Genomic DNA, 27,699 nt, shown 5'->3' with positions numbered 1-27,699 from the left:
AGTATGGAGCGTACAGCGCGACGTGGCAAGCGGGCTGGAGGACCGACCGCATCGAGCAGTGGATATCGGACCATCAGCACTGCTCCTGACTAACAGCGATTAACAAACCACACGCAGTAAGGGACGCTGACTCATGAAGACAAATCAGCCACAATGAAGAGTTTGCTGCAATCTCGGCCCTATCGTCGCTCTCAACGTCTCCGGCTTATCAACAATGAATAGATGGGGCACACAGTCGCCCGCTCGTAATGAAGCAAGCAGTGTCTGGCCAAGATGTTCGCAATCTGCCAAGCTAAACGCTGATTGGATCGCATTCGGCAGCTTCGGGCTTGCAAGGATGTTTGGCGCTACTAACGCCACGCTGCGGGATGACAGCAACCCAAGGCGAAGTTAGTCAGCCGGTCCTAGCAGTACACAGCGCCTGCGAGATTCTCGAGACTCTGACTCGTAAGCCACAGAGCGTTTCCTGCTGGCATAAGGCTCGGTTGGCGGGATAAGAAACTTGGGGGGCCGCATAGGGTCGCGAGGGGTATCGTAAAGCTATAAAGTGGGCAGGCTGCCCACATGCTGCCTTCTCGATGTCGCTCAGCATCGCAGCAAAGCAAGTACTCTTCCAGCCTAAGCAACCAGCAAGCTTCACGATACACCAGTCGAATCCATTCATACCATATCAGTTGTAATCGAACATAATGTCGTCCAAGAAGCTGCTCACGATCTTCGGCGCCTCTGGCAATCAGGGAGGCAGCGTGATCGACTTCGTGCTCTCCTCGGGCAGCCTTCAAGCAAAGTATGCTCTTCGCGGCATCACCCGCGACCCATCAAGTAGCAAGTCGCAGGCGCTTGCCAGCAAAGGCGTGGACATGGTCAAGGCGGATATGAATGACATCGACTCCTTGAAGACTGCCATTCGCGGTTCCTATGGCGTCTTCGGGGTCACTGACTTCTGGGCCGTCTTGTCTAAGGAAATTGAGGTTCGCCAAGGCAAGAACATCTTCGACGCTGTCAAGGCGGAGGGAGTAAAGCACTACATTTGGAGCAGTCTGCCGTGGACGGCCAAGGTGTCTAACGGAAAGTACACGCATATCGATCACTTCGATGGTAAGGCAGAGGTAGAGGAGTATGTCGAGAAGGGCAAAGGCGATATGATCGCCTCCTACTTCATGCCGGGTAAGTCCCACCTGCTAGATCAAATTCGAGAACATTGCTGAGTCATTCCTAGCGATGTATGTCACCCAGCTTACCGGCATGATCAAAGCCATCAACGGCACACCCATGCTGAACATGCCGTTTCCGGATTCTATCGCCTGGCCATTGATGGACCCACGTCGTGACAGTGGCAAGTACATTATGGGTCTCTTTGAAGGCGGCGATGCTGCCAACGGTGTCGAAGTCCAGGCCGTGTCATTCTGGACCACGCCGAAGGAAGTTGTGGCAGCGTATAGCAAGGCTTCTGGCAGAGATGTCGTCTTCAACACTATTCCTGGGGAGATGTTTGCCAGCTATCTACCGGAAAACATCAGAGATGAGCTGACAGAGATGGTGGAGTATATCGGCGAGTACAGCTACTATGGGAAAGGCACAGAGAAAGAGCAGGACAAGCATGATAAGTGGATTGTGCCTGGCGTCGTGGAGAAGGTGAGCATGGAGGAGTGGGCGCAGGAGAACGGACCATTTAAGTGGTGAGGGTTACTTAGGTAGATCCACAAGCATGCTTGCATGGAGACAAGCCTCTAGGGGTTCCAGTCCTGCTTTTCCTCTTCGACAGCTTCGTTTGACAGCACACTGGTATTGTTCTTCAGTCGTCGCGCTGCAGCATGCCTGCCACTCTCGTGTAGCTCACCGCATTGGGAAGTGGAGCGCTCCTGATCTCGTGCAAGGGCCGGCAGTTTCCAGGCGGTGCGAATATTCCCCGCCACCCAATCCAAATGGTCCTGCCGAAATGCGCACACTTGGAGCTTCCCTGCAGATCATTTTGAACTCCAACTTGTAGCTGCCAATGCTCGACACACCTGCTCCCTGTCTCTCTATCCGTACACACAACCCTTCCTCGATGCCGCACACAACAACATCACGAGAGTCATCACACCTGCCCTGACCACCTTCCACTCCCGCACACCTTGTAAAAGCGAACTGTATGTACTGCACAACCACTCCTTTGTTCAGCCATCCAAACCCCACCTTTCAAATTGGTCATGTTCAAAATTTTGATGAATGGCTGATTGAACGCTGCTGCAGCTTCGCCCGACCACATCACCCACGCAAAGCGTCTCCAGACACCTGCGTAGAGCTTCGTACAAGCTACCAGCATCGATCACAAGCTGCCTTTACCCGAATCAATCAATTAACCCTACCGCGATGTCCGCAGAAGAAGGACCACCGCCGGCCATCGACCCAGCCATGGACAACCTTGTTGACAAAGTGGGTGCTATGAACACTCAGGATGGTCCCCGGACTGAGGAGGAATACGCTCAAGCACAAATTACTCTCCGTGCCATTGTTACGTCCAAGGAAGCCGGCGTCATCATCGGCAAAGCGGGCCAGAACGTTGCCGAGCTGAGGGACAAAACTGGCGTACGTGCCGGCGTCAGCAAGGTTGTGCCTGGTGTCCATGACCGCGTGCTAACAGTCACCGGACCTTTGACCGGCATCTCGGAGGCGTACGGGCTCGTAGCGGATGGGTTGGTGAAGGGTGCACCGCAGATGGGTATGGGTGGCGTAGTTGCGAACCCGAACACACATCGTATGTGCTAAGTCATGCGCGTAAAGTGAGCTATCAAGCTAATATGGACCGCAGCAATTCGGCTACTTATCTCACACAATCAGATGGGTACTATAATCGGTCGCCAAGGCCTCAAAATCAAGCAGATCCAGGACGCTTCCGGTGTGCGGATGGTGGCACAAAAGGAGATGCTGCCGCAATCGACCGAACGCATTGTCGAAATCCAAGGTACGCCCGACGGCGTGCAGAAGGCCGTATGGGAGATCGGCAAGTGCTTGATCGATGATCAGGAACGAGGGTATGGGACGGTGCTGTACAGTCCTGCGGTTCGCGTTCAAGGTGCTGCACCCACTCCAGCGATGAACGGAACGGGCTACGGTGCGCCACGAGGCTACAATCGTACCGGTAACGGCGCGGACTTCACCGGCAGCGGGGCACCATACCAACGCCGCAGCACTGGGCCATCAGATACTGGTCCGCCACCGGCCGTCGAAGATGGAGAGGACATCCAAACACAGAACATCTCAATCCCAGCGGATATGGTGGGCTGCATCATTGGGCGTGGTGGGAGCAAGATCTCCGAAATCCGCAAGAGCTCCGGTGCGCGCATCAGCATTGCCAAGGCTCCACATGACGACACTGGCGAGCGCATGTTCACGATCACGGGAGGCCAGACTGCCAACGAAAAGGCGCTGTACCTGCTCTACGAGAACCTCGAAGCGGAGAAGATGCGACGCAGCAACATCCCGGAAGCCGCGGCTTAGTATGATCGTGGCTATCAGCGTAACAGTGAACTCAATTCGCCGATACCGCCGCAGACCCAGACGGTCGCGACTGCGTACTGAATGGCATCGGGCACCATCGGCGCAGTGACGATACATCAGAAAGCTCTCGGAGCCTCCTTATTGCGGACCCATGAGCATCCACTACCACTCTCTCATGGCTTAACGACTACACGACTCTTATGCTTCTTACGGCAAGCGATACGATCAGCCCACTTGACCACATAAAAGTAATTTCGACAACCCTCTCCACATCGTTCAGTCTACCCTAGAACCACAACCCATGAAGTCTTCTCAGCGTACTCCTCTGCTTGCTGCGGCGGGGCATGGTATGAGCAGAATATTCTTGCCGCCGGAGAGACAGGGCGTTTGCATAATTGCTAGCGGATGGATTTGCCGAGCTTGCGTTACGGCGGGCCGACAAATGGCTTGATGAGGCTGAAGGATGTACTGCAGAGTTGGCATAGCACTATACCATTTTGCTGTTTCTGTGCTGTTCCTTTTGCAGCCTGATGCAGAAGGCGGGAAGCAGTTAGACAGCGAAGACTGTAAGCATGGCACGCATAGTTACTGGAAATTAAAGCTCCGATCGATAATCTTTCCACGCCCTTAAAGGGCCCTGATACCGCATAGTAATGGCAACCTGTGAGCTTTGCAACTGGTATCGACAGGTCAAGATGTTGGTTTCGTTCTGCGCGCCGGAGTTGACTTCTAGTGTTTCAACTCTGGCGGCTTACCTTGCGTCAGCCATTGACAGGCTTCGTACATACAAGCGAGACACGTCTGCATGCGGTGTCGAGGATCGCTCAACTCTCCAAAGCCAGGCAAAATGTACGCATTATACGTATATGTAGCCTGACAATTTCCCTGCTGGTCTTGTCTTCCTCAAGCTCCACCGTGGATATCCAGTTCTCTACGACTTCGGCAACCAAGTACAAAAGAAGTCGTGAGTATGACATGCTCCGGGAGCATGTCGGTACTTGGGCTCTTTCCAGCCTCTCTTCGTTTGTGTGTCGGCTACGTCTTGGTCGTCGTCTGCTACCGCCTTTACTTCCACCTACTCAAACGCTTTCCCGAGCCGAGACTGGGCCGCGGCTAGAAGCTTGTATGAGTTATACTGGGATGCCGTCGTCGCTCCTTGCGTAGGCAGCCAATTCTTTCGCGATCGCCACACCCTCCACCACCACATGAGCCTATCGCCCGCATCAATCCGGATGAGCTCCACATTCGAGATTCCGAGGCGTACGGTCTGATATACTTCGGCGAGCGGGACAATGGTACCCCTCGGCGAGGATGGGAGGTCAAGAGACCAGCACTGTCGCCACAACACTTCCGCCCTCCCGCAGCTACGATTGGAATTTGCGGCTGGTCAGCGTACGGTGGCGAACCAATCGAGGCGCTGACGCTGTCAGAACCGTAGCATCTGCCGTATCCGACCACCGTCATCGAAGAAGCATTACACGTCGCCGCATTGATATCTGCAAGGCTGCCGCTGTGCCCGCACGCTCTCCTTGTCTATCGAGGCTGGGTGATACCAACAATGATGAGCATGCAGTCGAAGTGGATGTATTTCAAGGCCGTTAAGAACACCAGTGAGCTTAACGATAGCAGATGTGCACAACCACCCGACCGTACTACCACAACCCGCGACATTCGAGCCCAAGCGACGACGGCTCAGCGAGTCTGCTGACGGCGAGCTCGCTCTCAACGGTGAGCGGGACAGATGTATCGTCGCTTTCGGAAAAGGGCCGAGGATGTGCCAGGGTATGAAGTAAGTATCTGGCCTAAGTTTCTTTCTAATTGCGTGATGTGGAGCTGACACGAGGGAAGCCTTGCGTGTGGAGAGCTGTACCTGGGGCTATTTATGATCGTTTCGTGGTTTGAGATTGGGCTTCTCAATGTGGTGAAGGCGCGCGATATCGACGTGGTGGCGGATGGCTTCAGCACGCAGCAGCCGCTCGCGCGTCGTGGGATCAGGGTACTGGTGTTTAAGCGCAATTAGTGGTTGAAGCAATCTGGTGCCGAGATAGTGCATCGACGGATAACGCTTCCTCGCCGTTTCGCAGGTGGTATCATACGACGTCTGATTCTGCATCTATCAGCGTGAGCTAAGCTGAACAATCGTACTGTGCGCCGCCTGCACAAATGGCACATTTCGAGCAGAAAGATATGTTTGTACAGCCCACCACGCTATGCCGCCACGGATTCACAGATGCATATGTCGCTTGTTGCGTGACCAAGAATACCAGGAATACAGCTTACGCCCCCCTTGCTCAATTCGACGGGGGAGGGCTAACCGAACGGTGACCGGCCTCCTGGGAAACCTTGGGCACCGAACGGTGAGCCGCCGCCACCACCAGTCGAAAACGAGAAGCCGCCGCGACCGGGCCCACCGCCTCCACCACCACCAAACATGCTGAAGAGCACTTCTGGATCGATCTGCATGCCTCCCATACCACCCATACCACCCATTCCGCCAGGAAATCCAGCGCCGCCAAAGCCTTCACTCGGGTCCACCAAATCCACACCACTGTCATAGCGCTCACGTTTCTGTGGGTCAATGAGCGTTTCATGCGCTTCGGATATATCCTTAAACTTCTCCTCTGCGTCCGGGTTATCTGGATTCTTATCCGGGTGCCAGACAACGGCCAATTTGCGGTAAGCTTTCTTGATCTCCGGCTCGGTCGCGTCCTTCTCCACGCCGAGTATCTTGTAGTAGTCCTTTCGCTTGCTTTTCTTGAGCTCCATCTCCGCGTTTCGAATCTCCTTCGCAATGCCGGGCTCCTCCGGCGATTGCTCCTGGATGCTCTTGTATGCTCGCACGGCCTCTTCCCAATCGCCACCCTCGCCAAGCGCCTTGGCGCGTGTCTTGCGCGCTTTGGTATAGCTCGGGTCCATCTGGATCGCTTTGTCGCAGTCTTCGACAGCCTTTTGCCATTGCTTTAACCGTGAATAGCACATTGCGCGATTGTTCAAGATCTTCGAGTTGGTGCCTCTGTTCAGTGGGTCTACCTCCAGTGCGGCCGTGTATACATCCAGAGCCTGTTGGTACCGACCTGCTTTGAAGTGACTGTTACCTTCCTCTTTCATCCGATCCAGTTTCTGCACCATCCGCAGGTACTTGAGTGCGTCCTTGAAATCCGGATCACAATTGAGAGCTTGCCGGAAATGCTGAATGGCCTTATCGTTGTCGCCCTGAGCGTACAATGCTCTCCCTCGCAACACCAATGCATCCGGGTCTGCGTTGTTCGCTCGTAAAAGATCCATTGCAATGTTTTGCGCAGTGCCGAGACTGTTCGCATTGCCAATCTTCAAGTGCGCCTCTCCACGCATCAGCTTCCATTTCCGCGGCGGTGACACCATGAACCCCAGCCCTCGCTCTGCCTGATCTAGCGCATGCAGCACCATTGAACCTGACGAACTCGTCTTAAGGCTATCCTGCGCCTGCTCGATGTGCGTCTTCATGCTCAAGGCTGCAGCCTTGTCCTTCGCTGTTGCCGGCGGCTGTATCCGATCATATACATCCAGTGCTTCTTGCGGTCTACCGAGCGCTGTATAAACCTTTGCGAGTCGATGCAAGACCTTCGCGTCATTACCAGATTCCAACTCGTCGGCCAGCTTGCAGTCTTCCAGTGCTTCTAGCCATCTGTTTGCGGCCATATATGCTGCTGCTCGGTTCGCCAAGTATGTCGATGATGCCGGGTTCGCCTCAATAGCTAGCATCATATTCAGCATTGTGTAACCTCACCGGGAGTAGCTAAATTCTACTCACCTTTCGTGTACTCCTCAATCGCTCGATCGTACTGTTGCGCCTTGTAGTACTTATTCCCCTGCGCCTTACACGCCTCCGCATCAACCGCAGGCTTCTCCGGTTGTGAAGGCGGACTGGGGGGTGTCTTGTGTGGTGGAGGTTCAGGCCTCTTCTCATCCTCATGACTGTGCTCGCCGTTCACTCCATTAGTCGTCGGGAAAGCCCCAGGCGTCTCCGGTGCCGGTGTTGACTCCATCGGATCAGAATGAACTGCCGAGCCGTTCTCCTGCGGACTGCTCATGGCGGAAAGTGCGCTCCAGCGGCGAGGATCGTCCGGATGGTAGTTGAGTGGATGCTCCGGCTCATCGGCCTTCCAGCCGCGTGAGAAGCTTTTACTGGTCCGCGGTGACTTCAGCCGATTCTCTTTTGCTCGCTCCTTCGCAAAGTAGCCTTTACTCTTTCTTTTCTCTTGGGGTGTTAAGGCGTCGTTGCCAGCCTCACTGGTGGACGGACTGTCCGGCAAGTCGGCGGGCGGAGTGGATTGTGGGGTGTTGGATTTCTTCCTGGAGAACAGAGAGGGCATCGGAAGGAAAGAAGGAGAAGGAAGGAAAAGCAGTGGAGCAATTGTCTTGTGAGACTCTGACGCTATGCGATAGCGGGCCGATATACTGGTTACGGTTACACCTGAGAACTCAAATGCATGGTTCCCTTAACCAATATTCCGCAGCCTTGTGCGGCGGCACTGGTGCCTCAGGAACAGACCTCGAACCTTCCATATACTGTACGGCACTGAGACGACATAGACAAGAGACTTCAAGCAGAGAGCTTGAGGAAAGCGGCATTTGGGGGGATAGTTTGCCGTGACTGCATACACAAACCAGGGTATCGATCCGGCAGCGTTTGCACCAATGCTGCACCAACGCTTCCCAATGCATGAAGTGTTCACCTCCCGTTCGGCTGCTCAACGCTCGGCCACACTCTCTACCTTCAACCTCGCAGCCTCTCGCACATGTACACGAGACTACTCATCGGTGGCGGGAGCAGGCCGCGGAGCATCGCTTCCACCCATATGCAATCTCATTCGGAACTGCTCCGACTCAAGCAGACTCCTTTGCGCCGTAAGGTCGTATGCTGCAGATTAGATCGTCGAATGAAAGGTTATCAACATCGTCCTGTCGTCTTCTCAATCTGTCCGGACGTATCGTGCGGCACTGAATCGCTAGTCCATCTTGCCGAAGATGCCTTCGTCGTTCTCGTCGATACGGGTGCGTTCGTCCTCGGAAGTCTCACCGTCGTCCATCTCCACGTCCTGCTGAGCGCGGTAGCTGGTAAAGTTATGCATGGCATACTTTGCTGGCAATGGCGGCACTGGCGGGACATCTCCTGGCATATTCGTTGAACCACTCTTGGGCGTGCCGTAGCTGCAACTGAGCAGACCGACAGCAGCAGCCAAGTCTTGCGGATCTTGGTCGTCATAGCTCTCAGCAATGGACGTGTTAGCAGTCGGGGGTCTATTGTTGCTAGACGTGCTCCATTGACGGCGATGAGAGAAGCCATGGTCGTTGGTCGGTGCGCTCTCGGAGAAGACTGACTGGTAGCTGCGCGAAAAAACGCTGCTGTTGTTGCTGAAGCGCTTATTGTCGCGGTCTGGACCTTCGATTTGCGGAGGTGGCGTGGTTTCGGTAGAGCTGACATCGTCGCGCATATCCGACGATCCAGAAGCAGCAGGCGAGTCCGAATTGTCGCTATCGTGGGTGACGGTTGGGTCTTGATTCATAGCAACCAAGACAGATGCTGCTTCAAGGAGCTGCACTTGCTGATGTTTCGAAATCAGGAGCTTCGAGGTCAACTGCCATTGCGGTGTATGTTCCCACCTGTACGGCCGTCAGTAACGCGCTTCCCGCATCGGGCCAACTCGGGCACCACGTACAAATGCTTGCTCAAACAGCTGCCGTGCTTGTACCCTTTGCCGCAATGCTCGCACTTTAGGTCACCAGTAGCCGCCTTCTCTTTCTTGGTCAGCCTCGTACCGTCGCTCGCTCTCCGCATCTTCGGTTTCGCCCTTTCGCCGTAGCTGGACAACGGCGGTCCCTCCGCAACGGCAGATGACGGTCGTTCGGGTGCGGACACATGGGGAGGCAAGCTGCTGGGCATTGGTGGGTAGCCGCTACCACCGTCATTCAGTGAGCCTAAAGCAGCTTTCGACACCGAGGTCCGCCGAGGTGCTATCGAGCCGTCCGCTACCGCGCTCTCGACCGCTGCGCCCAAAACAGCAGCATTGGTGATGGGAGGGGCAAACGTCGAGCTCTTCCGCCGACCGATGCGGTGATGTGTGTTGTTGGCGGAGCCCAGAGATACGGAGTGTGAGTGGGTACGGCTGTAAGGATTGCGTGCCGGGAGGCTAGAGGCGTTGGCGCCGACGGAGAGACGGTGTTGGCTCGTTGGTCGTGACATGTCCTTCACAGGCCGCCGCGTTAGTTGGACGCGACGATGGAGGGACAGGCAGTCAAACCTTCGAAGCTGTCATCGTACAATCCAATCAAACCGTGCTCTCCAAGTTTTCGTGGGCGGAAGAGTAACACCCGCCTTTGTTGAAGCTTCGTCAAGGCCAGACACGGCTGCGCCAGCCCGAAATTTCTCGCTTTCGATGTGCCTGCTATCCAGCTTCACTTCTTTTAGGGCCAATGCTCCTTGGCGGGGGTCCCGTATGTGCTATGAGCAAGCAACCTCTTCAGAGAAACTCGGCCAGCAGTCACGATGAGAGCCAGAGACTGGAGGGCCGCGCAGGAGGTGAAATGAACGGCGCAGCCACAGCGATCAACCAAACCCCGCGTCTTGGTAACCACCCTCGGATTGGCGAATCTCGATCGACGGTCCAGGAATAGCCTCCCTTATCTCGTCGTCCTCGGCAGTGTCGTTGCAGAGCCGACGCAATGGCAAGAAGTAGAAGAGCAGTGCACTGGGAACAGAATATTTTGGAAGAGGGAAAATCAGGGCAACTGGAACTGTAGGCGCCAACACAGCCGAAGCATAATGCGCGGATTCAAGACATCAGCTGGCCCTGCCCACTCGCTCACACAGCACGCTAACACTAAGCAAGACCCACAGACCACGCTCCCGCTCTCGGGGTCTATAATTGCGCGCATTGCCCGCATGATGCCGCCCTTCGCGCGCTGATCCCCTCTGGAACAATAATATGGATCGCATCCTTGAAACGGAGCGCTCGAACGTTCCGCCACCGGATGCCCAGCCCAGTCCCAGTCGAAAGCCTGCCTGCTTGGTGAGGTACCCTAGCATTGGATTCCGGGGAAGCTCTGCTACTGCAGTAGGTTACGCTCTGAGTGTATCCAAACCATTATACAAAAGTACCATTGTACCTGCGTTCTGAGGCCCTGCCTCCACTAAACAGTCCAAACCCTTTCCCGTTCCTGCTTCTGGCCCACCCTGCTTCCGTCTCAGGAGCTGCAACAGCCTTGCTAGCGTTGCGCGCTCGTAATGACTGAACCCTTCGAACACCATGCGGCACCAACCCGACAGCGGAAGGAGGCATGAGCTACTACTTCAGGTTATCGCCCTCGCCAAGTCTCGATGCTGTAATCTGCCTGGACAAGTACAATAGATTGCGGGAGACTGATACTTGGCGGACAAGGTGCCGCCGGCCGACAGTTGCAAAGAAGCCACGTTGTCGATGCATCGTCCGTTCCGAGGGACTCCAACGTTGATGCCTTAGCACCTCTACTTACCCCTCTCGTACCATGAGCCACAAAGCACCGAGGAGGAGACCCTGGGGCGATCGTAGATCTGGGTTTGCTGATCCATTGAACCCTTAACGGCAGGCTATCACTAACTCTTGTAACGCATTGCGAGGATTGCTCCGTGGCGGTGGCTGGAGGTGTGTCTCATCTATCTTCAACCGCCCTTCATCGCGTGGTGCAGCGACATAAATTGTATCCATTAGCGAAGTCTTCAGGACCATCATGGACGCTTGGCGTCGAGTCAGGCGCCACAGGACGGAATGCCGTTCAAGTTTCTCGGATTGCGGGGGCTGCGCGTAAGGTATGCGACATGTGACGCTTGAGAGGAAACATGAGCACACAGGACCCGCTTTCGAAGGAGTCGACTTCCAGCACGTTCTGGTCTAGTTTGTAACTTTGGTAGCTTACGCGCACTTCTAAGACACCTGACCACGTGGAAAATAGGCTGTAGAGTACAGAGGCTGGGGGGTGAACGTCGCGTCCTGGAGCAAGTCTCACCTCACCACCACCGTCACGGAATGGTGCCAACGAACTATGAAATAACGTGGCGCGCTGGACTGCTTCGTCATACAACTGCTTGATGGCGCCATGTGCGATACGCAAGTGTGACTCCGTAACACCGACGGCGGGGTTTCGAGGGGTAGTATAGCACGTTGCTGGCTTTCCCATCTTGAGCACAGAACAGTGCGCCGCCGCGTGCCGGGTGGCCAGATACGCCAAGGGACGTTTGGGGTCGGAGTTGCCACTTCTGCGAACAGGTGAAACGTTGTACACGTGGCAGAATGAATCTTCGCGCACGCAAGACGACTCTCCTTATGTTTGCCAAATCCGAACTAACGAATTCAATACACCAGCTGTTCGTATGTTGCATCCACCACTACTCGCTGACACCTCCACGATATCGATACTTTGTCTCGTTGGACATAGGTCTTTGGTGCCGTTTGCACGGCTGTCGAAAGAGTACTGCACCGCCTCGCCCCGTCTTGGCCTCGCGATCACCTCTCTGTGCGCCCACGTATCACATATGTGGCAAAGATACCTCCCTTGGCGAATGTTCTTCGGGACTGCACCAGCCATGCACTTCACATGCTGCCAAACCATGCACTTGTCGCAGCTCAGCGTTTCCACTCGATCGTCCACAGTAGCTCCACAAGCACAACGTACCGTACCGTCTTCCTCGTCCAATGGGAAATTATATTGATGGAAAAATTCGGGCATCATGTCCGAATCATCTGACAGCGGTAGTGACGCTTCTTGCAGCGACCGGCTTCCACCGGCCGCATGACTCCGAGTAGCATTTTGCTCCTTCCGAAGTTGGTCACGTCGAGCCTTAGCAATGCTCTGAGCTTCGGCCTTCGATCTGAGCAAGGCTGTGCCAGCGGTGACTGCCTGTACATGCCCATGAATACGCTCCGATAGCGGCGAAGACTGTTTCCTCGCCGTGGCAGAATGCTTCCTTGGCAGAGTCCCTCCAAGTTAACTGTCTCGCTTGGTTTAGGCGTGCTGTTTGCAGAAGATTCTCCGGGCTCACGGGGGCCGTTGAGCCTAATCCGCTGGGCAGGGCGCTGCGAAGAGTGACGAGACTCTGTTCGTGCCTGTTTGGTGATCCCAATCTCCACGGCACTGTTTGTAGCTTCTGATGATGCCGATGCTGCTCATTTGGTGCTCCGCTTTGCTTGATAGGAATCATGATGCCGCGGCCTGCAAGGGAGGCGATGTTACCCTCGACAATCTCAAGACTAGTGGTATCATCCGTTAGTCTGGGGGGATTGCCGAGTGCATTTATATTGTTGCGTAGTAAGTCGGCTTGCAACGGCTTGTCGGTCGCGTGAGGTGGCTGTGACGGGCAAGTGCTCGTTTTGGACCCACCTAACGGAGGCGTAGTCGCTGGCGTAGATGCTATGGTAGCCATTGGAGACCCAAATCGTAGTACAGGACTGGACGATCGACCAGGTTGATGGTGATCAATGTAAAAACTTGTGCTGGCTTGTTGGTCTGCATATGCCGTTTGCAACATGTTTGCTTTGACCGAATTCGCGCTTGGCATCTTCCCGCCGGTGAGACTTGCACGTGGTGATTGTTGTGGACCGTAGACGGGGGTACTCCCGCAAGGTAATGTCGAGCTGCTCGGCTGGAGCACCGGGCGTTGCGACGTATGCTGGGTTGCACTCGTGTCGTGGTGCCTGTTACCCGACTGTCTAGCACATAGAGATGTTGCTGATCTGGATGTCGCCTCTAGTGCAGGTTCCTGCTCGGGAGTAGCCGGCCTGGCCAGTGGCCGTCGAATGCTGGGCGACCACTCACGGCCGGGATAGCTCCTGAAGCCATCAAGACTTTCTGTGTTACCGATTGTCGGAAAAGGAAGGAGTGGGTCTACAATACGATCTTGCTCTCGCTGTCGCACTTCCTGTACAGATAGTGCGGAATCCGAGGAGAATACATCGCTTGCGTCACGTCGTGCTATCGTAAATCGTCCGATAGGCATGCATGCGGAATCCGGGTGTGTACCGAGCCATCCAGCGCGACATTGGATATACTCTATAACTGTGTAGTGCTCGTTGATCACTGCTGGGATCCCAAGACCAAGGATAGTGGGCATTGCTGCTGTTGCTGTTGCGATGGGCCTTTGCCGTCCGCGAGGCCGTGGATCGTCGCGATGCTGGTCAAGGAGGTCAATCCGAGAATATAACAGCCGTTCGCAGCGTCGGTCTGGTTGAACGTCCGTTTCGTATTGTTAGGGGCGATCAGTATAAGGTATAACGTGCTCTCTCTCATGGAAATTGACGATGTAGCTCAGTTCTGTGAGTGAACGCAGTGTGAGCACATTCAAGACGCTCCCATTGTTGGGTCTTACCACCTTCTGGCACAATGCTTCAAAGGTGGTGTCGGCGTCGAGCACAACGATCTAACATGGGATAGTGCAATCCGCAATTCCACGCTTCTGAGGTGCACTTAGTCTTGATAACCGTACTTGCCTCCCAGTGTTCACGGAGTGCGCGTGACGCCACCTTCATCTCGAGTCGGCGTTCACAACGTAAATGTTATGCTTACGCTCCCGTGGTATACGTATGAAACTTGGGGACAATATGCAATGCGTACGAGGTGTCCACTAGGCATGCCTTCCACCACACGCAGGATCCATAACGCGCCTCGTCCGAGAAAGTCCAGGTATTGGCGGCATAATCACTAACATTAGAGAGACGGTCCTGTTCAAAGTAGTATCTTCAGGGGTTTTCGGTGGGAAATAGCTATGTCCAGTCGACCGCCGTGTGCCCTACCTGGTTTTAGACTTGTTGGTCAAGTCGACAAACAGATGCTCGCAAGATGCTCTTCAGGGCAATATTTGCAGCACTCGTTAAACGATCCCGTATACACGTCGTCTACGCGCATACGCTAGCATAGAAATGATCGTTGCCATGCGAAGCAATGAGGTTCGCGCCAAAAACCATTGCCGGCTGAACCTCCCTACCCTGTAAGAGCGCATTGCTTGCGTGTATTTGGACCCGTCAGTGGCTTCCACGTCGCTTGTGGGGTACGACATCGAGTTGTTCCAATACGACAGTAGCGGCAAGGCATAATGAGCCAGCTCTAGTCACTTCTCAGCTCGTACGAGAATTTAACAATCTTGTCCGCGTGCAACGTGACCCTTGGCGGTGAGTCACGAGATCTGGGCCACGATCGCCTATGAGCTAATCAGACGGCCGTGGATTAGCCTCCATACTCCACGTGAGAGTTCGAGACTGCCGCATGGCAACCGCCAGGAGAAGCTTAAACGTCGACTACAGCAGCTGAGCCGCAACATTTCCAGGATGTAGCATCTGATTCGCACCCGACATGATAAGCCGTTCTCGCCGCACGAGATTGAAAATGATTGCGTCGATAGCGTACATGCTGCTCCGTGGAGTGGAGATTAACGTGCTGGATTGGAGACATAGCTTACCTCTATACAGCACAGTGCAGGGTTGTCATGCGGCCCGCTTCGCTTCCCACCATCTGCATTTGCCGTATGAGAAGCCGAGAAACTTGCCTTGGAGCAGTGCCGACTTCTCAGACTGAACAAGCGCCCCGCCTCACCCACATCTCTCCATCTCCAAGCCCCGGACTCCAACAGACCAAGACTGTGCTACGGGGTGCTAAGCGCAACGTCCACGTTGTCAAGAATGGCAAAAGCGTCCTTTCATCCTGAAGTCTGGACATGATGTAAGCAAGCTCGAGGCACTCATGGTCCACTTCGACCAATCAGCGCAGCTAGGTCTTGGAGCTTGCTAAACCACCAACCGCATTAGGATCGCCCCGGTCGCTTGCTGAAGTTGCGGCGCGGTAGCTTGCGTCGACGCGAGAAGCCATGCCGCAAGGACCTGGCCCACTGACCTTCGAGCCTGTGCTGTAAGTCTCGGCAGATATATGAGAGTCATGCTCCCGTGTCCAACATGTAAAGGCCCCTCTCTCGTGGCTACTCCATTGCTTCCTTGCACTGCCGTTGGCCTCAGACTCTTTACATTGTCAGGTCTGTCTTGCATCGTGACTGACTTCGACCTTGAGAGACACCTAGTCGACTGTTGAAGCGTCGAAGGCTTCGGCACTTACACTTGCCATCATGGAGATGAACTACGATGCTGCGGAGCTCCACCAGATCGAGCAGGTGCGCAAGACCGAAGCGAACAGCCTTTGTCAGTTGTTTGTATCATTGCTGACCCTGCTACAGGAGCTCCACCAAGAGATTCTCCCCGGCACTGAGATCATGACCGATGTGGGCAGTCACCATTTCGTCAAGGGTGGCTCGCACGTCCTTGTCCCCCAGCCGTCGGACGATCCGCACGATCGTACGTTTTGACAGAAAACTCACGACCAGTACTGGCGGAGGTGCTAATTATGCTCCGCAGCGCTCAACTGGTCACCGCTATGGAAAGGTCTCGCCATTACCGCCGTCAGTAGTGTGAGCTTCATGCAAGGCTTCGGGCCGCTTGCTCTTGCCCCTATGTTTCCGTACTACATCGAGGACTTCCACTCCAACCTTGCAGACGTTGTCAAGTTCACAGGCGTCGCTATCCTTGTCCTTGGCTTCAGCAACTTCATATGGTTCGTGCAGCACCAATACTTTTCGAGGAGGCGTAGCTGATACACTCCAAGGGTTCCGTTGAGCACGTCTTTCGGACGACGTCCTGTCTTACTCGCTTCGCAGATCATCTGCTTGGTCTCCTCTATCTGGCGTGCCACCGCCAAGGATTACTCGAGTTTCATGGGCGCTTGTGTACTGAACGGCATCGGTGCTGGCCCAGCGGAGAGTATCCAGCCTGCCGTCATCGCGGACATGTTCTTCTTGCACGACAGAGGTTTCTGGAACACTCTCTACTGGGTGTTCTACATGGGCAGTCTCATGGTTGGCCCTATCATCTCCGGCTCCATGTCCCTGCACGTCGGCTGGCGCAACTTCTGGTGGTTGAACACCGCCCTTATCGCCGCTTCCTTCCTCATGGTACTGTTCATGTTTCCCGAGACCAAGTGGCACCGCATGCACCCCAATGAGGTTACACAACACCTCAAGGTCGCCGATGTGTCCAATGAGAAGACAGCGGAGAAAGCAACAGGCATTGAGGACCCCGAGAAGCTTGGTGGAGACGTGACCAAGGTGCCTACACATGCCACAATGCCAGAAATTACGCACCAGGCAACGGCAGAGCGCGATCCGTACCTTGGAAAGGGCACGCCGAGCAAGCAGCAATGGAAACTGTTCCAACCGAACCCGAATCCACTCAAGGCCATTGCATTGGATCTGTGGATCCCGTGGAAGCTGTTCGCCTTCCCCATCGTCGAGTTTGCAGCCTTCGTCGTCAGCTGGTCTTGCAGCAGCTTCTTGACGCTCAACCTGACCCAGAGCCAGAACTTTGCGGCACCACCATACAACTTCAACTCCCAATCCATTGGCTTCATGAATTTCGCAATCTTGGCCGGTGCAATGATCGGTCTAGCCACTGCTGGTCCTTTCAGCGATTGGGTTAGTGATCGGGCTACGAAGCGAAACGGTGGAATTCGAGAGCCGGAAATGCGTCTCCCAGCGATGATTCCGTACGTACTTGTCATGATGCTCGGCAACTTCGTTGTCGCCTTCGGCTACGAGCAGAAGTGGCCTTGGGAAGCTATTGTCATTATCGGTGAGTCCTCAATCTCCGGAATGTTGTACGAAGAGTATACTGACAGAAGGCTTCTAGGCTACGCCTGCGCAGGTCTTCAGGTTGCGGCTCTACCTGCTATGGTCAACACGTACGCCGTCGACAGCTACAAGCCCGTGGCCGGCTCCCTGATGGTTGCCATTACGGTCAACAAGAACGTTTGGGGTTACGGTTTCGCAGAGTTCATCACTCCGTGGATCATCAAAGACGGCTTCGTGCCACCTATCATGACCAACGTACGTTGTTCAATGACCCGTATATGTTCGTGCCTTGCTTTGGCTAACGATTACTTAGATGTGCTTGGTTACCCTCTGGTGCTCGTTCGGCATAGTGTTCTACTTCTACGGCAAGACTTTCCGCAGGTGGTCGCGCAACTCGAGCGTCCATCAGATGTAAGGACGCGTTGCTGGGTTGAGTGCAACAGAGACGGCATGGCAAATCGCGCTGGCAGATCGCTCGGCTGCATGTACAGAGGTGACATGTAGCCTAGAGACAGAACTGTACCCGGATACCATCCTTCAAAACTTCCCAACGAACGTCCTCCCATGCCGGTAGCGCGTTGGGTAGGTCTTTGGTCAGACCGAAACAGTCCATGAGAGTCGTTGCCAAACACACAAAGTGAACGTGGGGTATACACTCTATTAAGCTCTACAGCGTGCATTATATGCCTTGGAGTGTTCTTCTCGCTACGCGTAGCCCTACCATCACATGCCGCATCATGGTGCAAGCAGTATGCGGGCTCTCAAACGCGGAGGTCCCATGGTGTTTGCTTGTGGTTTTATTACAAGCTTGACGTGCCAGTAGCGGTCGAGCACGACTCTTCGCCCGTTCAAGAGCTCCGACAATTCAACGCCTGACGAACTGATCTCGACCTGCCTCCATGATCATTTGGAAGATTCTCAGATCGTTCGCAGCATCTTCGGCGGTGGTCTTGACCGCTTTGCCTTCCGTTACTAGTTGATGCAGTTGCTTCATCTCAAGAGTGTACGGATCTTCGTATGTCTTGCGCACGAATCGCTCGTTGTAGACACCCTCCACATTCTCCCGCACGGTCATGGTCACTGGAAGACCTTTGACGTAAGGTGTATCGTACTGCACTGTCACTTGCTTCGTCGGGCTATATACTTCCAGATGCGCGTCGAAGCGAGGAATCTCGTCGATGCCGCTCTCGTAACTGCATACGAAGCCTGGGTATTGGAAAAGGACACTGAGACAGTTAGTATCGAATCTTGTCGATGGCGCATCGCGATTGCTTACGTCCAAAAGGGTACGTTGGCATTCAGTGAGCAGCCCAGCACACTCTGCGGCATTCCTAGTGCTTCTCGCATACTAACATCATTGACCGTAACCGTCAGCATTATCCGTGACAAAGTAAAACAACGCTTGTGAGCAGGTAGTTCCGTACAGGCTAAGATCGTGCGAGCCTAGCCCACCTAGTAGGAACCACATCTTCGAGGCTTCTTCTGTTACCGTTATCCCAAGGTCGTGCTCGAGACCCTGCTGGTTCAGATCTGCCGTGCGGGATTTCAGTTCTTGACTGTCCTCGGGCGTATAGTCGGTGAAGCGTTTCGGAAAGGTTCCCGATTGATCGACGAAGTAGGCGTTCCTGGAGATGATGTCCCTGACCCTTGCATACGTGACCTTCTCCATACTATCAAGTTCCTTAAGTGCATCCTCGAATACGGCAGCATAGCGGCGCATGTAGCCGACCATAACAGTGCCTTTCGACTTGCGCTCAGCCTCCAAGATGAGCTGGACGTCGCGGTTACACAATGCCATAGGCTTCTCCACGAAGGCTGTTTTACCGTTATCCAAGGCCAGTACGGTATGCGGAGCATGGAACTCATTGAGGCTCAAGACGAAGACGACATCTACGTCGGAGGCCTCGCATAGCTCAAAAGCGTCCTTAGTCGTGCGTGGAGGTGGACTTCCAGCTACTTTACGCTGGCAATGCTCGAGCGCTTCCCCGGACGTATCGCATAGCCAGGTGATTCTGAAGTAATCGTTCATATGGTTCAAGTTGGGTATATGCACCGTTTGAGCTACTTCGCCGCACCCGATAATGCCCACTTGAACGCGTGTCGCCGACATGGCCAATATTGCCTGCACTAGCTTGTTATAGCCTGGCAATGTGTTCAGTTGTGGCTACATGTAGGTAGGCTTGTGCTTCTATTCGCTTCAGGTAGCGAAACGTCACACGCAGCAATAACCGTGGGGGTCCCGAACACATCACCTTTGCAGTCGATCGAAGCTCTTCACACAGGCGTCACCTTACCGTACGCAGCAGGACGAAGGACTGAAATGCCGGTCATGAGGCGCTGTTAGACAAACGGAGACCAACTATCTTCTGAGGCAGCAGATGTCAGAAGTCCCTGCTGCTACGACTGCACCACTCTCGGCTAGAGACAGCGATTTGGCTTTGTAGAATAAGGAGTCGACCAGCGAATCGCCGGCCGTGGTACATTCGGATTGATGTGTGGAATGCATATTTCGATCGCATGGACTTGTTGCAGCAACGAACGCGCTTGCATAACTTACAGTTTGCTACCAAGACTCCATAACTGTGCGAACGATGGCCACGTCAATGCCTAAAGCCACCAAGTCTATGCGTTTCTCAAGTCGCGCTCGGAATTCTACGGGTGGTGTGTCTGGCGGCTAAATGCGAGCTTTCCGTGCCGAGCGTCATGCTAAGGTATCTTCGCTCCAGCTCACCATGCAGCAGGCCAAGTTCGGTCTCACTACCGCTTGCCGGCCGTACTCCGTATCCCAGGTTATTATGTCGAGGTTGGCGGACCGACACCCCGTTTCGCATATATAGGGTGGTGCGTAACAAGCACGCACACGCAACTGTCGCAGAAGCAGAGGTAAGGATGCAAGTCAGAGTCCCTCACTTCAGAGCAATTTCGTAGAGCTGCATTGTGCTTTGTTGGCTCTGTGTATAATTTTGCGTCCTTATGGCTTCCATAGATGTAGAGGAGGTGCTCCTCCAGCTCACGCTTGATGAAAAGATCTCCCTACTAGCAGGTGCGTCGGCCGAAAGTGAACGCAGGTTGCACGGCGCTAACATGATGATCCAGGCACCGATTTCTGGCACACTGCCGCCATACCTAACCATGGCGTACCAGCGTTGCGGATGTCGGATGGTCCAAACGGGGTACGGGGGACGAGAGTATTCAACGGCGTGCCGGCGGCTTGTTTTCCATGTGGCACTGCCCTGGGCTCGACCTGGAACCAAGAGCTACTGCTCGACGCAGGCAAGTTAATGGGCGAAGAGGCCAAGGCGAAAGGAGCGCACATTCTTCTCGGACCATGTATCAACATGCAAAGGTCACCGCTCGGCGGACGAGGCTTCGAGTCCATCTCTGAGGACCCCGTGCTAGCAGGCTTGGGAGCAGCATGCCTAATAAATGGCATCCAATCCACCGGCGTGGTCGCGACGATCAAGCACTTCGTCACAAACGATCAGGAGCACGAGCGGAATGCCGTGGACAGCATCGTCACCGACCGTGCGCTACATGAGATTTATCTGCTACCGTTTCAGATCGCTGTACGAGACTCTCATCCCAAAGCATTTATGACGGCGTACAACAAGCTCAATGGTACACACCTGAGCGAGAACAAGCGGATCTTGCAGGATATTCTGCGGGATGAGCTTGGTTGGCGAGGTGCTATTATGTCCGACTGGTTCGGAACTTATGGGACGGCAGAGGCCATTAACGCTGGTTTAGACATCGAAATGCCAGGGCCGACGCGGTATCGCGGACAGTTGCTTGGGCACAACGTCACAGCTCGGAAAGTGGCGATGCACACTCTCAACGAGCGAGCACGTAACGTGCTTGAACTGGTCAAGAATTGCGCCGAGAGCGGTATCAAGGAAGGCCAGGTAGAGTCCAAATTGGACACCCCGGAAACGTCGGCCTTGCTTCGAAGGTTAGCTGGCGAGAGCATTGTGCTCGTCAAGAATCGGGACAATGCCCTTCCGTTGGCAAAGGGGAAAGGCATATTGATGATCGGACCCAATGCCAAGGTGAGCGTTTTCTGCGGTGGTGGCAGCAGCTCCATGGCACCTTATTATGCAATCTCGCCCTGGGAAGGCGTAGAATCCAAGGTGAAGGATCCCAGCAAAATGCAGCACGCCATCGGCTGCTACAGCCACAAAGAGCTCCCGCTTGTATCACACGAGTTTCACGTAGGCTCTGACCCTAAAAGCAAGAAAGGCCTGGTCTTCAAGGCCTACAACGAGCCGCCAACCGTTGGCAAGGATCGCTTGCCCGTGGATGAACTGGAGCTTACCAGCTCCCTTGCCATGTTCATGGACTATCACAATCCGAAGCTGAAGTCAGACCTATGGTATGCTGATGTCGAAGGCTACTTCACCGCCGAGCGGAGTGGTGACTACGAGCTTGGGCTTTGCATTTACGGCACTGGAAACATCTATGTGGACGGTCATCTAGTAGTGGACAACACCACGAAGCAGAAGCAAGGATCCGTCTTCTACGGTTGTGGATCTGTGGAGGAAAAAGGCACGATTCCGGTGGAGAAGGGCAAGACTTACCATGTCGTGTTGGACTTCGCCTCTGCGCCGACAAGCAAACTCGAAGGAGACGGCATTGTACGCTGTGAGCAGAACTTAATACTACCCCTACTTCCATCCGAAGGTATGCTGACGGTCGTGATTCTGACGTTTAGTTGGCGGCGGCGGTTTCCGTATCGGTGGCGCGTGGGTCCGTGGGATGGACGAGACAATCAAAGAGGCGGCTGATCTAGCAAAAAGCGCTGAGCAAGTCGTCATTTGCGCTGGCCTTAACCAGGACTGGGAAGGCGAAGGTGCGGACAGGGTCGACATGAAGCTACCGGGCCGCATGGACGATCTTATCGCTGCCGTTGCAGCCGCAAATCCGAAGACGATCGTTGTCATGCAGACGGGCACGCCTGTCGAAATGCCATGGCTGGAGGATGTTTCTGGGCTGCTGCAGGCCTGGTACGGCGGCAATGAGACAGGCAATGCCATCGCAGACGCTCTGTTCGGCGACATCAACCCCAGCGGTCGCAGCAGTCTCTCTTGGCCGAAAAGGCTGGAGGACAATCCAGCCTTTTACAACTATCGGAGCGAAGGCGGAAGAGTACTGTATGGCGAAGACGTCTACGTCGGATACAGACATTATGACACCGTTAAGCGGGAGGTGAACATACCGTTTGGCTTCGGGCTCTCATATACGAGCTTTGAGTTGTCTGACCTACGAGTGGAGAGGATGGGTGAAGACGAGCTGTCTTCGAAAGTGAAGGTAAGCGTCACCGTCAAGAATACTGGGAAGCTTGACGGGCACGAGGTCGTGCAGGTTTATGTCTCGCAACAGTCCCCAGGTATTCGGCGTCCGCCAAGAGAGCTAAAGGGATTCGCAAAGGTCGCTGTCAAAGCCGGGGCCAGCGCGACAGCTACCGTCATGTGTCTGACGAAGTATGCAACGAGCTACTGGGACGAGATTCGAGACTCATGGGTCATGGAGCAAGGAAGGTACGACGTCGAGGTCTGCGATGGCTCGCGGCAACAACAGCTGTTGCGCACCGCATTCGCTGTCCAAGCAACGCAATGGTGGCGAGGTCTTTAAACATCCCAGATCACGAAGGTAAGATACCATAAACGTACTCGATGGCCCCTGCCACAGCTGTGGAAAAAATGAACGCACTCAAGAAGCCTGCCATACCTATTCTGACACTTCTAACGTTCGGAGACTCAAGGTCGGTCCTATGTTTTCGGAGGTGTCCACCCTCTTTGTGTCTCATTGCAGCGACTGAGAGCTGCCTTTAAGTGTGCGTATGCGGAATGTCCACTTGCACCTGCCGCTAAGACGATGTTACGCGTGGAAGTCGCGAGAACCCGATCCGCAACTGCACTCGAAGTCTGGTACTCCGGAATCAGGAGCCTCACCGTTGCACCATTCTGTCTCTGGACTGTGGCTAGACGCTACTCATCTTACTGCTCTATTGTTACTGCCGTTATCACGATGGAGAAGCTGCAGCGTGTCGATTCCTTTGAGCAGCAAAGCAAAGAATTGGAGGCGGCGCATACTCATCCTCCGCCACCGGCTACCGTTCGAGCTAGATTCCTACTGCTAGCAGCGTGGTTCGCCCTCAACCTAGCTTTGACCATCTCCAACAAACTCGTCCTGAGCACGGTAAGCTGCATTCATCCTATCGTCAGTGACATACTCATGCCGCCACCAGCTCCCATTCCCGTGGCTGCTGACAACGCTTCATACCTCTGCGACTGCGCTCGGCTGCTGTGCCGTCTACGGCTTTGGGAACATTCGCGTCACCCGCCTGAACACTCGTGAAACTCTGGTCCTGGTCGGCTTCTCCGTGCTCTTCACACTCAACATCGCCCTCTCAAACATATCTTTGGCGCTCGTCTCCGTACCATTGCACCAGATCATCCGTTCCACGATCCCCATCAGCACCATCTTTATCTACCGTGCCGCTTACGGGAAGACATACTCAACTGCTACGTATCTCACAATGGTACCACTCATTGCAGGCGTCGGCCTTGCCACAGCAGGAGACTACTACTGCACGCTGTTAGGCTTCCTGGTAACAGTCCTAGGCAACATGCTCGCTTCAGTCAAGACCGTGGCGACGAATGAACTAACGACCGGAAGTCTACAACTACCCTCTTTGGAGCTACTGCTGAGGATGTCACCCTTGGCGACATCTCAATGCGTCGTCTACGCCTGCGGCTCAGGCGAAGTCGCGAAGCTGTACGCAGCTCGTAATGAAGGCGTGTTGCAAACTCCAACGATGGTGTTCGCACTGGCAGTCAACGCGGCGATGGCGTTTTTGCTGAACATCATCTCCTTCGAGACGAATAAGGTGGCCGGTGCGCTGACCTTGACCGTTGCTGGGAATGTGAAGCAGGCCTTGACGGTGATGCTTGGAATCCTGCTGTTCAGAGTAGAGATAGGTATGGACGCTATCTATGTACACCTTGCCGCGGCGGAACGCTGACCTGCGTTTCATAGGGCTACTGAATACAGCAGGAATGTTGGTCACGTTGGGAGGAGCGGCATGGTACAGCAAGCTCGAGATAGATCAACGCCAGAGTATATGACCTAAGCACAGGTCCCTACTATCCTTCGCAATCCCAATAACCGTAGTCCTACGTTCCGGTTACTAAGGGAGCCACGAGATCACAAGACCAGGTGAGAACTATGAGATGATCCTAGCAGACATGTTCTGGACCTCGTATCTACTCGTAGTCATCAGTATCGGCGACTGAAGGAATTGAAGAGCATAATGCAGGATGACGGTATCAAGGTTACTCGCATCCTATGTCATTGTCGCTGCCATTGTCGCAGGATAATAATCCCCGTACTCGGCCAACGATTCGAACTATCAATGCCCCGAGCATGCCTACCAGGTCTAGGTATTGAGCGTACCATCAAAGACCAAAAGATACAATGATGAACTGCCGCCAACGCCAACGCTAAGTCTCAAACCCACAAAATTCCCCAAGGAGTACATATACCTGAACTCTAAGCCTTAAGCTCCGGTCAAGTCCAGCACATCAACGCCGCTCTTCCGATAAGCCCTCGCTTTGCCATCCACGCCAACAATGTCAGCTCGTCCTTTACTGGGCTTCCATCCACTGCCATCTCCGCTCATATCCAATGTCTCCGCATCGATTTCCCTCCACGCTCCTTCCAAGCTCTGACGGAGAAGGATAGCCTTCTTCTTCTGTGCTTGGCGCGGTGAGCGTCGAAGAGATCGAGGAGCGATGGACACGGACGGTGACCGCGGTGTCGGATGTTTTTTTGAGGTGCATGTCACAATTGAGGTTGGCTGACCCTGGGCGGTCACTCGACGGTATGGCGGGATTGTCTTCCTAGCCTTGTCTTCGTCAATGGACGCTGGTGTCTCATTTGCTGATGGCGGTCTCTCTTCTACATCCCTGCTCGCTGCAGCCGGTCTGGTCAGACGATCACCCCTACCCTCAAACAGGAGGTTCGGACTTGGCAGGTTGGCATCGCTCTCCAACAAGAAGCCGCCACTTCGCCGTGCCGGTGACGGGCTCGCAAGATCCATTGCCTCAACCGTATGGATCTCACCAAACAGCTCCGGCGTTACTGACCTCAAGCCAGTTGTAGGCAGAAGCACGATCTCTTCCAATACGTCGTCGGCACCCAGCACGGGAGCGGTCTGGTGCCGTTTAAAAGGCCCTTTTTTGCGCCGCTTGGTGACACTATCCGGTAGCTTACCGGGAGAGAAGTCGTATATGTCAGATTGGTTCCGCAATGCAATAATTGCTGGCTGTACTGGGGACGGCGAGCGCACGAATTCGTGCCGCAGGTTGGGTGGAGAAGGTATCCAAGTGCTCGTCGTGACCGGCCTCGCTGGTGAACTAGATATTAGGCTGATGAAGTTGGACTCTCTCTTTTGCTGCCGCTGCTCCTTGTGGGGAGATGGCGAGTAGTAGCTTGCGATGGTTCGTTGGCTCGTAGCTGGAGAAGAAAGGTCCAGCGACGGTCTCTTACGGCGGGTTGGTGTCGCCCGCGGATCTTTCGCCCTCGGAACGGTACCTTTTGGCGACCGTGCAGCGACCGTACGCTTGACCGCGAAGCCAGCAAATGGACGAGGCGTGTCGCTCAGATCTTCTGTTCCATACGGCTGCTCTACCGGTAAATCTGCTTTCGCATGCGTAAGCAAACGCGCAGAAATCTGCCTTGATGGCATCTTGAACCCGCTTGCTGCTTCCGAGGCCATCTCTTCTGCTCGAGGCTGCGTGTTACCTTGCGACATACCATCCTTCAGCGGGTCTCTTGGCTCAATGATGCATACCGCTTTCGTAATGTTCGCAAACGCCATAAGCGCATTGTGCGGCATGTCAGTGATTGCGTTCTTCTTTTGCTTTGCCTTAGTACGTAGGTTGCCACTGCCTGCTTTCACAGCTTTAGCCTTGTGTCTCTGCTTGAGGAACTGCTTCGGATCGCGAAAGCTGGCTTCGTACTCCTCCACCAGCAAGGGACAGCCGACCTGCAAAAAGCTTCGGATAATCCAGGCCTTCTCGGGCGCCGCAGGATCGTACGGTCTGTACTGTCGTTTCTTGGTTGGGGATGCTGGAGCCCCCGACTCAGTTTCGTCTCCGCTGGCCACCGAAAGTGGTATAGAAGTGAAGTCGTCATCCAGCTCGCTTTCTGCATCTCGGTCGGGATCCGCAGGGCGAATTTCGTCCTCTTCTTCCTCCATACTAAGGTCGATCGGGACAAGGCGTGCCGGTATGAAAGAGACGCGATATTCGAGCGTGCCATCCGTGCTGTTGTGGTTGCGCCTGCCATGTACGGCCTTGACAAGCTTGCCTTCAGCTTCTGCCTGAGCTTCCGGAGTCGGTTGGTCTGTGGTCATCCGTAACTGCCGCGTGAGCATAGCTGGCGCCAGGTTCTTGATGAACTTCTTCGCGCCGTTACGGAAGCGCCAGTCGAAGGCATCAGTTGTGAAAGTCCTCAACGCGGCAAAATCAATGTCTTGATCCCACTTCAAGCCGTCGCGCAGTTTCTGCACCTTGTCCTGTTTGGACACACAAGGATGGGTATAGTAGCCCAACACCTCCAGATTCGGAAATTTCTCGGGCATGGTGAAGCTGCCATTTTTCCTGCTGAAGTACTTCGCCTCGTTTGTGCGGATCTGATGCTGCAGCCTCTCCCTCCATAGCCGCAAGCCTGCTGTATCCTTCGCCCCAAGAGCACACAGTTCCTTCCCAAACCCAGCGCGTGCAGCATCGCAGGCCACCTTCGGTCCACATCCAGGTATGCCCTCCGGTAGGTAATCGCCACCGCTCATCAGGGCCACCAAAATCATGCCGTCCCTATCCAAGCCTCGGCTGCGTTGCTTCGTTTCTTCTTCTCGATACACCGAGACGTGCGTGGGACTTTTCGTTGTGCTCCCTTCCGCACTCCAACTCCGGAACGTCACGCCGGAGCCAAACATGAGCGTGTCTACATCCTCGCTCAACACGGCGTCCACCACGCCTTCGCGCTGCAACAGCGCGCATTCTGCCTCAGCCTCACCAGGTGCTATGTGCCAAGGGAAGCCAAACTCCTTCAACAGCTGCTTGGCCAAGAACTCCGGTACCGTTGCGACTCTGACGCCAGGCCCGCCGACCTTCTTGTTGCGCTTGAAGAGGGGTTTATTGGGGCCATCGAAGACGAACAGCGGCCAGATGTTGAGGGTTAGTAGACGCAGAAGGCGGTAATAGAAAGTACGCAAGGCCGGGTTGGAGCCACCTTTGCCCGACTGGATTTGAAAGAGCCAGATGCTGATGTCGATGGCGAGGATGAGTGGGCGGGAGTGGGTGGCGTAGTGGTCGGCGGAGAGCTTGGCGAGGGAGATGCGCGGTGGCGGGCCAAGTTCGCGCAGGAGACCGTGGATGCCCATTCCTCTCCTCCTCACTATCTTCACACCATATTACTTTCTTCCTCTCAACCAGCCAAATCTCGTAACAGTCCGATGTGAATGCTCTAACCACTGCGTA

The 27,699-nt window shown here is 54.6% G+C and overlaps 13 protein-coding genes across 13 annotated transcripts; 7 read left to right on the top strand and 6 right to left on the bottom strand.

The window, feature by feature from the left end:
* The first annotated feature begins 355 nt into the window (after positions 1-355).
* BAUCODRAFT_182018 (uncharacterized protein) lies at positions 356-1,968 on the top strand. Its single transcript, XM_007673750.1, has 3 exons — positions 356-389; positions 459-1,167; positions 1,256-1,968. The coding sequence occupies exons 2-3, from the start codon at positions 690-692 to the stop codon at positions 1,681-1,683; spliced, it is 906 nt and encodes a 301-aa protein (XP_007671940.1). The 5' UTR covers positions 356-389; positions 459-689; the 3' UTR covers positions 1,684-1,968.
* A 459-nt stretch (positions 1,969-2,427) lies between these two features.
* Positions 2,428-3,483, top strand: BAUCODRAFT_60994 (uncharacterized protein; the record flags this gene model as incomplete). The annotated part of the gene is made up of 2 exons (XM_007673749.1): positions 2,428-2,740; positions 2,795-3,483. 2 exons carry the CDS (start codon positions 2,428-2,430, stop codon positions 3,481-3,483), a joined length of 1,002 nt encoding a protein of 333 aa, XP_007671939.1.
* Positions 3,484-5,354: 1,871 nt separating this feature from the next.
* BAUCODRAFT_29113 (uncharacterized protein) lies at positions 5,355-7,567 on the bottom strand. Its single transcript, XM_007673748.1, has 2 exons — positions 7,274-7,567; positions 5,355-7,217 (listed from the first exon to the last, which is right to left on the bottom strand). Exons 1-2 carry the CDS (start codon positions 7,551-7,553, stop codon positions 5,794-5,796), a joined length of 1,704 nt encoding a protein of 567 aa, XP_007671938.1. The 5' UTR covers positions 7,554-7,567; the 3' UTR covers positions 5,355-5,793.
* Positions 7,568-8,083: 516 nt separating this feature from the next.
* BAUCODRAFT_29112 (uncharacterized protein) lies at positions 8,084-9,421 on the bottom strand. Its single transcript, XM_007673747.1, has 2 exons — positions 9,183-9,421; positions 8,084-9,126 (listed from the first exon to the last, which is right to left on the bottom strand). The coding sequence occupies exons 1-2, from the start codon at positions 9,404-9,406 to the stop codon at positions 8,472-8,474; spliced, it is 879 nt and encodes a 292-aa protein (XP_007671937.1). The 5' UTR covers positions 9,407-9,421; the 3' UTR covers positions 8,084-8,471.
* Positions 9,422-11,022: 1,601 nt separating this feature from the next.
* Positions 11,023-11,772, bottom strand: BAUCODRAFT_182375 (uncharacterized protein). Its single transcript, XM_007673746.1, has one exon. The coding sequence runs from the start codon at positions 11,674-11,676 to the stop codon at positions 11,275-11,277; it is 402 nt and encodes a 133-aa protein (XP_007671936.1). The 5' UTR covers positions 11,677-11,772; the 3' UTR covers positions 11,023-11,274.
* A 1-nt stretch (position 11,773) lies between these two features.
* Positions 11,774-12,273, top strand: BAUCODRAFT_181768 (uncharacterized protein). The gene has a single exon (XM_007673745.1). It carries the CDS (start codon positions 11,870-11,872, stop codon positions 12,206-12,208), a length of 339 nt encoding a protein of 112 aa, XP_007671935.1. The 5' UTR covers positions 11,774-11,869; the 3' UTR covers positions 12,209-12,273.
* Positions 12,274-12,337: 64 nt separating this feature from the next.
* On the bottom strand, positions 12,338-13,606 carry BAUCODRAFT_118489 (uncharacterized protein; the record flags this gene model as incomplete). Its single annotated transcript, XM_007673744.1, has 1 exon — positions 12,338-13,606. The coding sequence occupies one exon, from the start codon at positions 13,604-13,606 to the stop codon at positions 12,338-12,340; it is 1,269 nt and encodes a 422-aa protein (XP_007671934.1).
* A 1,174-nt stretch (positions 13,607-14,780) lies between these two features.
* On the top strand, positions 14,781-15,372 carry BAUCODRAFT_29108 (uncharacterized protein). The gene is made up of 2 exons (XM_007673743.1): positions 14,781-15,207; positions 15,294-15,372. The coding sequence occupies exon 1, from the start codon at positions 14,975-14,977 to the stop codon at positions 15,191-15,193; it is 219 nt and encodes a 72-aa protein (XP_007671933.1). The 5' UTR covers positions 14,781-14,974; the 3' UTR covers positions 15,194-15,207; positions 15,294-15,372.
* A 232-nt stretch (positions 15,373-15,604) lies between these two features.
* Positions 15,605-17,573, top strand: BAUCODRAFT_144373 (uncharacterized protein; the record flags this gene model as incomplete). Its single annotated transcript, XM_007673742.1, has 6 exons — positions 15,605-15,649; positions 15,713-15,830; positions 15,891-16,086; positions 16,138-17,159; positions 17,217-17,413; positions 17,472-17,573. The coding sequence occupies 6 exons, from the start codon at positions 15,605-15,607 to the stop codon at positions 17,571-17,573; spliced, it is 1,680 nt and encodes a 559-aa protein (XP_007671932.1).
* Positions 17,574-17,798: 225 nt separating this feature from the next.
* On the bottom strand, positions 17,799-19,509 carry BAUCODRAFT_29104 (uncharacterized protein). The gene is made up of 3 exons (XM_007673741.1): positions 18,583-19,509; positions 18,435-18,506; positions 17,799-18,384 (listed from the first exon to the last, which is right to left on the bottom strand). The coding sequence occupies exons 1-3, from the start codon at positions 19,266-19,268 to the stop codon at positions 18,024-18,026; spliced, it is 1,119 nt and encodes a 372-aa protein (XP_007671931.1). The 5' UTR covers positions 19,269-19,509; the 3' UTR covers positions 17,799-18,023.
* A 622-nt stretch (positions 19,510-20,131) lies between these two features.
* On the top strand, positions 20,132-22,786 carry BAUCODRAFT_62254 (glycoside hydrolase family 3 protein; the record flags this gene model as incomplete). Its single annotated transcript, XM_007673740.1, has 3 exons — positions 20,132-20,201; positions 20,255-21,796; positions 21,867-22,786. 3 exons carry the CDS (start codon positions 20,132-20,134, stop codon positions 22,784-22,786), a joined length of 2,532 nt encoding a protein of 843 aa, XP_007671930.1.
* A 396-nt stretch (positions 22,787-23,182) lies between these two features.
* Positions 23,183-24,282, top strand: BAUCODRAFT_61563 (uncharacterized protein; the record flags this gene model as incomplete). Its single annotated transcript, XM_007673739.1, has 3 exons — positions 23,183-23,353; positions 23,403-24,135; positions 24,194-24,282. The coding sequence occupies 3 exons, from the start codon at positions 23,183-23,185 to the stop codon at positions 24,280-24,282; spliced, it is 993 nt and encodes a 330-aa protein (XP_007671929.1).
* Positions 24,283-24,398: 116 nt separating this feature from the next.
* BAUCODRAFT_29098 (uncharacterized protein) lies at positions 24,399-27,672 on the bottom strand. The gene has a single exon (XM_007673738.1). The coding sequence runs from the start codon at positions 27,600-27,602 to the stop codon at positions 24,714-24,716; it is 2,889 nt and encodes a 962-aa protein (XP_007671928.1). The 5' UTR covers positions 27,603-27,672; the 3' UTR covers positions 24,399-24,713.
* Between the last annotated feature and the right edge of the window lie 27 nt (positions 27,673-27,699).

The sequence above is a fragment of the Baudoinia panamericana genome (assembly GCF_000338955.1).
Source record: "Baudoinia panamericana UAMH 10762 unplaced genomic scaffold BAUCOscaffold_1, whole genome shotgun sequence".
Classification (NCBI taxonomy): domain Eukaryota; kingdom Fungi; phylum Ascomycota; class Dothideomycetes; order Mycosphaerellales; family Teratosphaeriaceae; genus Baudoinia; species Baudoinia panamericana.
This window is presented reverse-complemented; position numbering and strand designations above follow the sequence as displayed.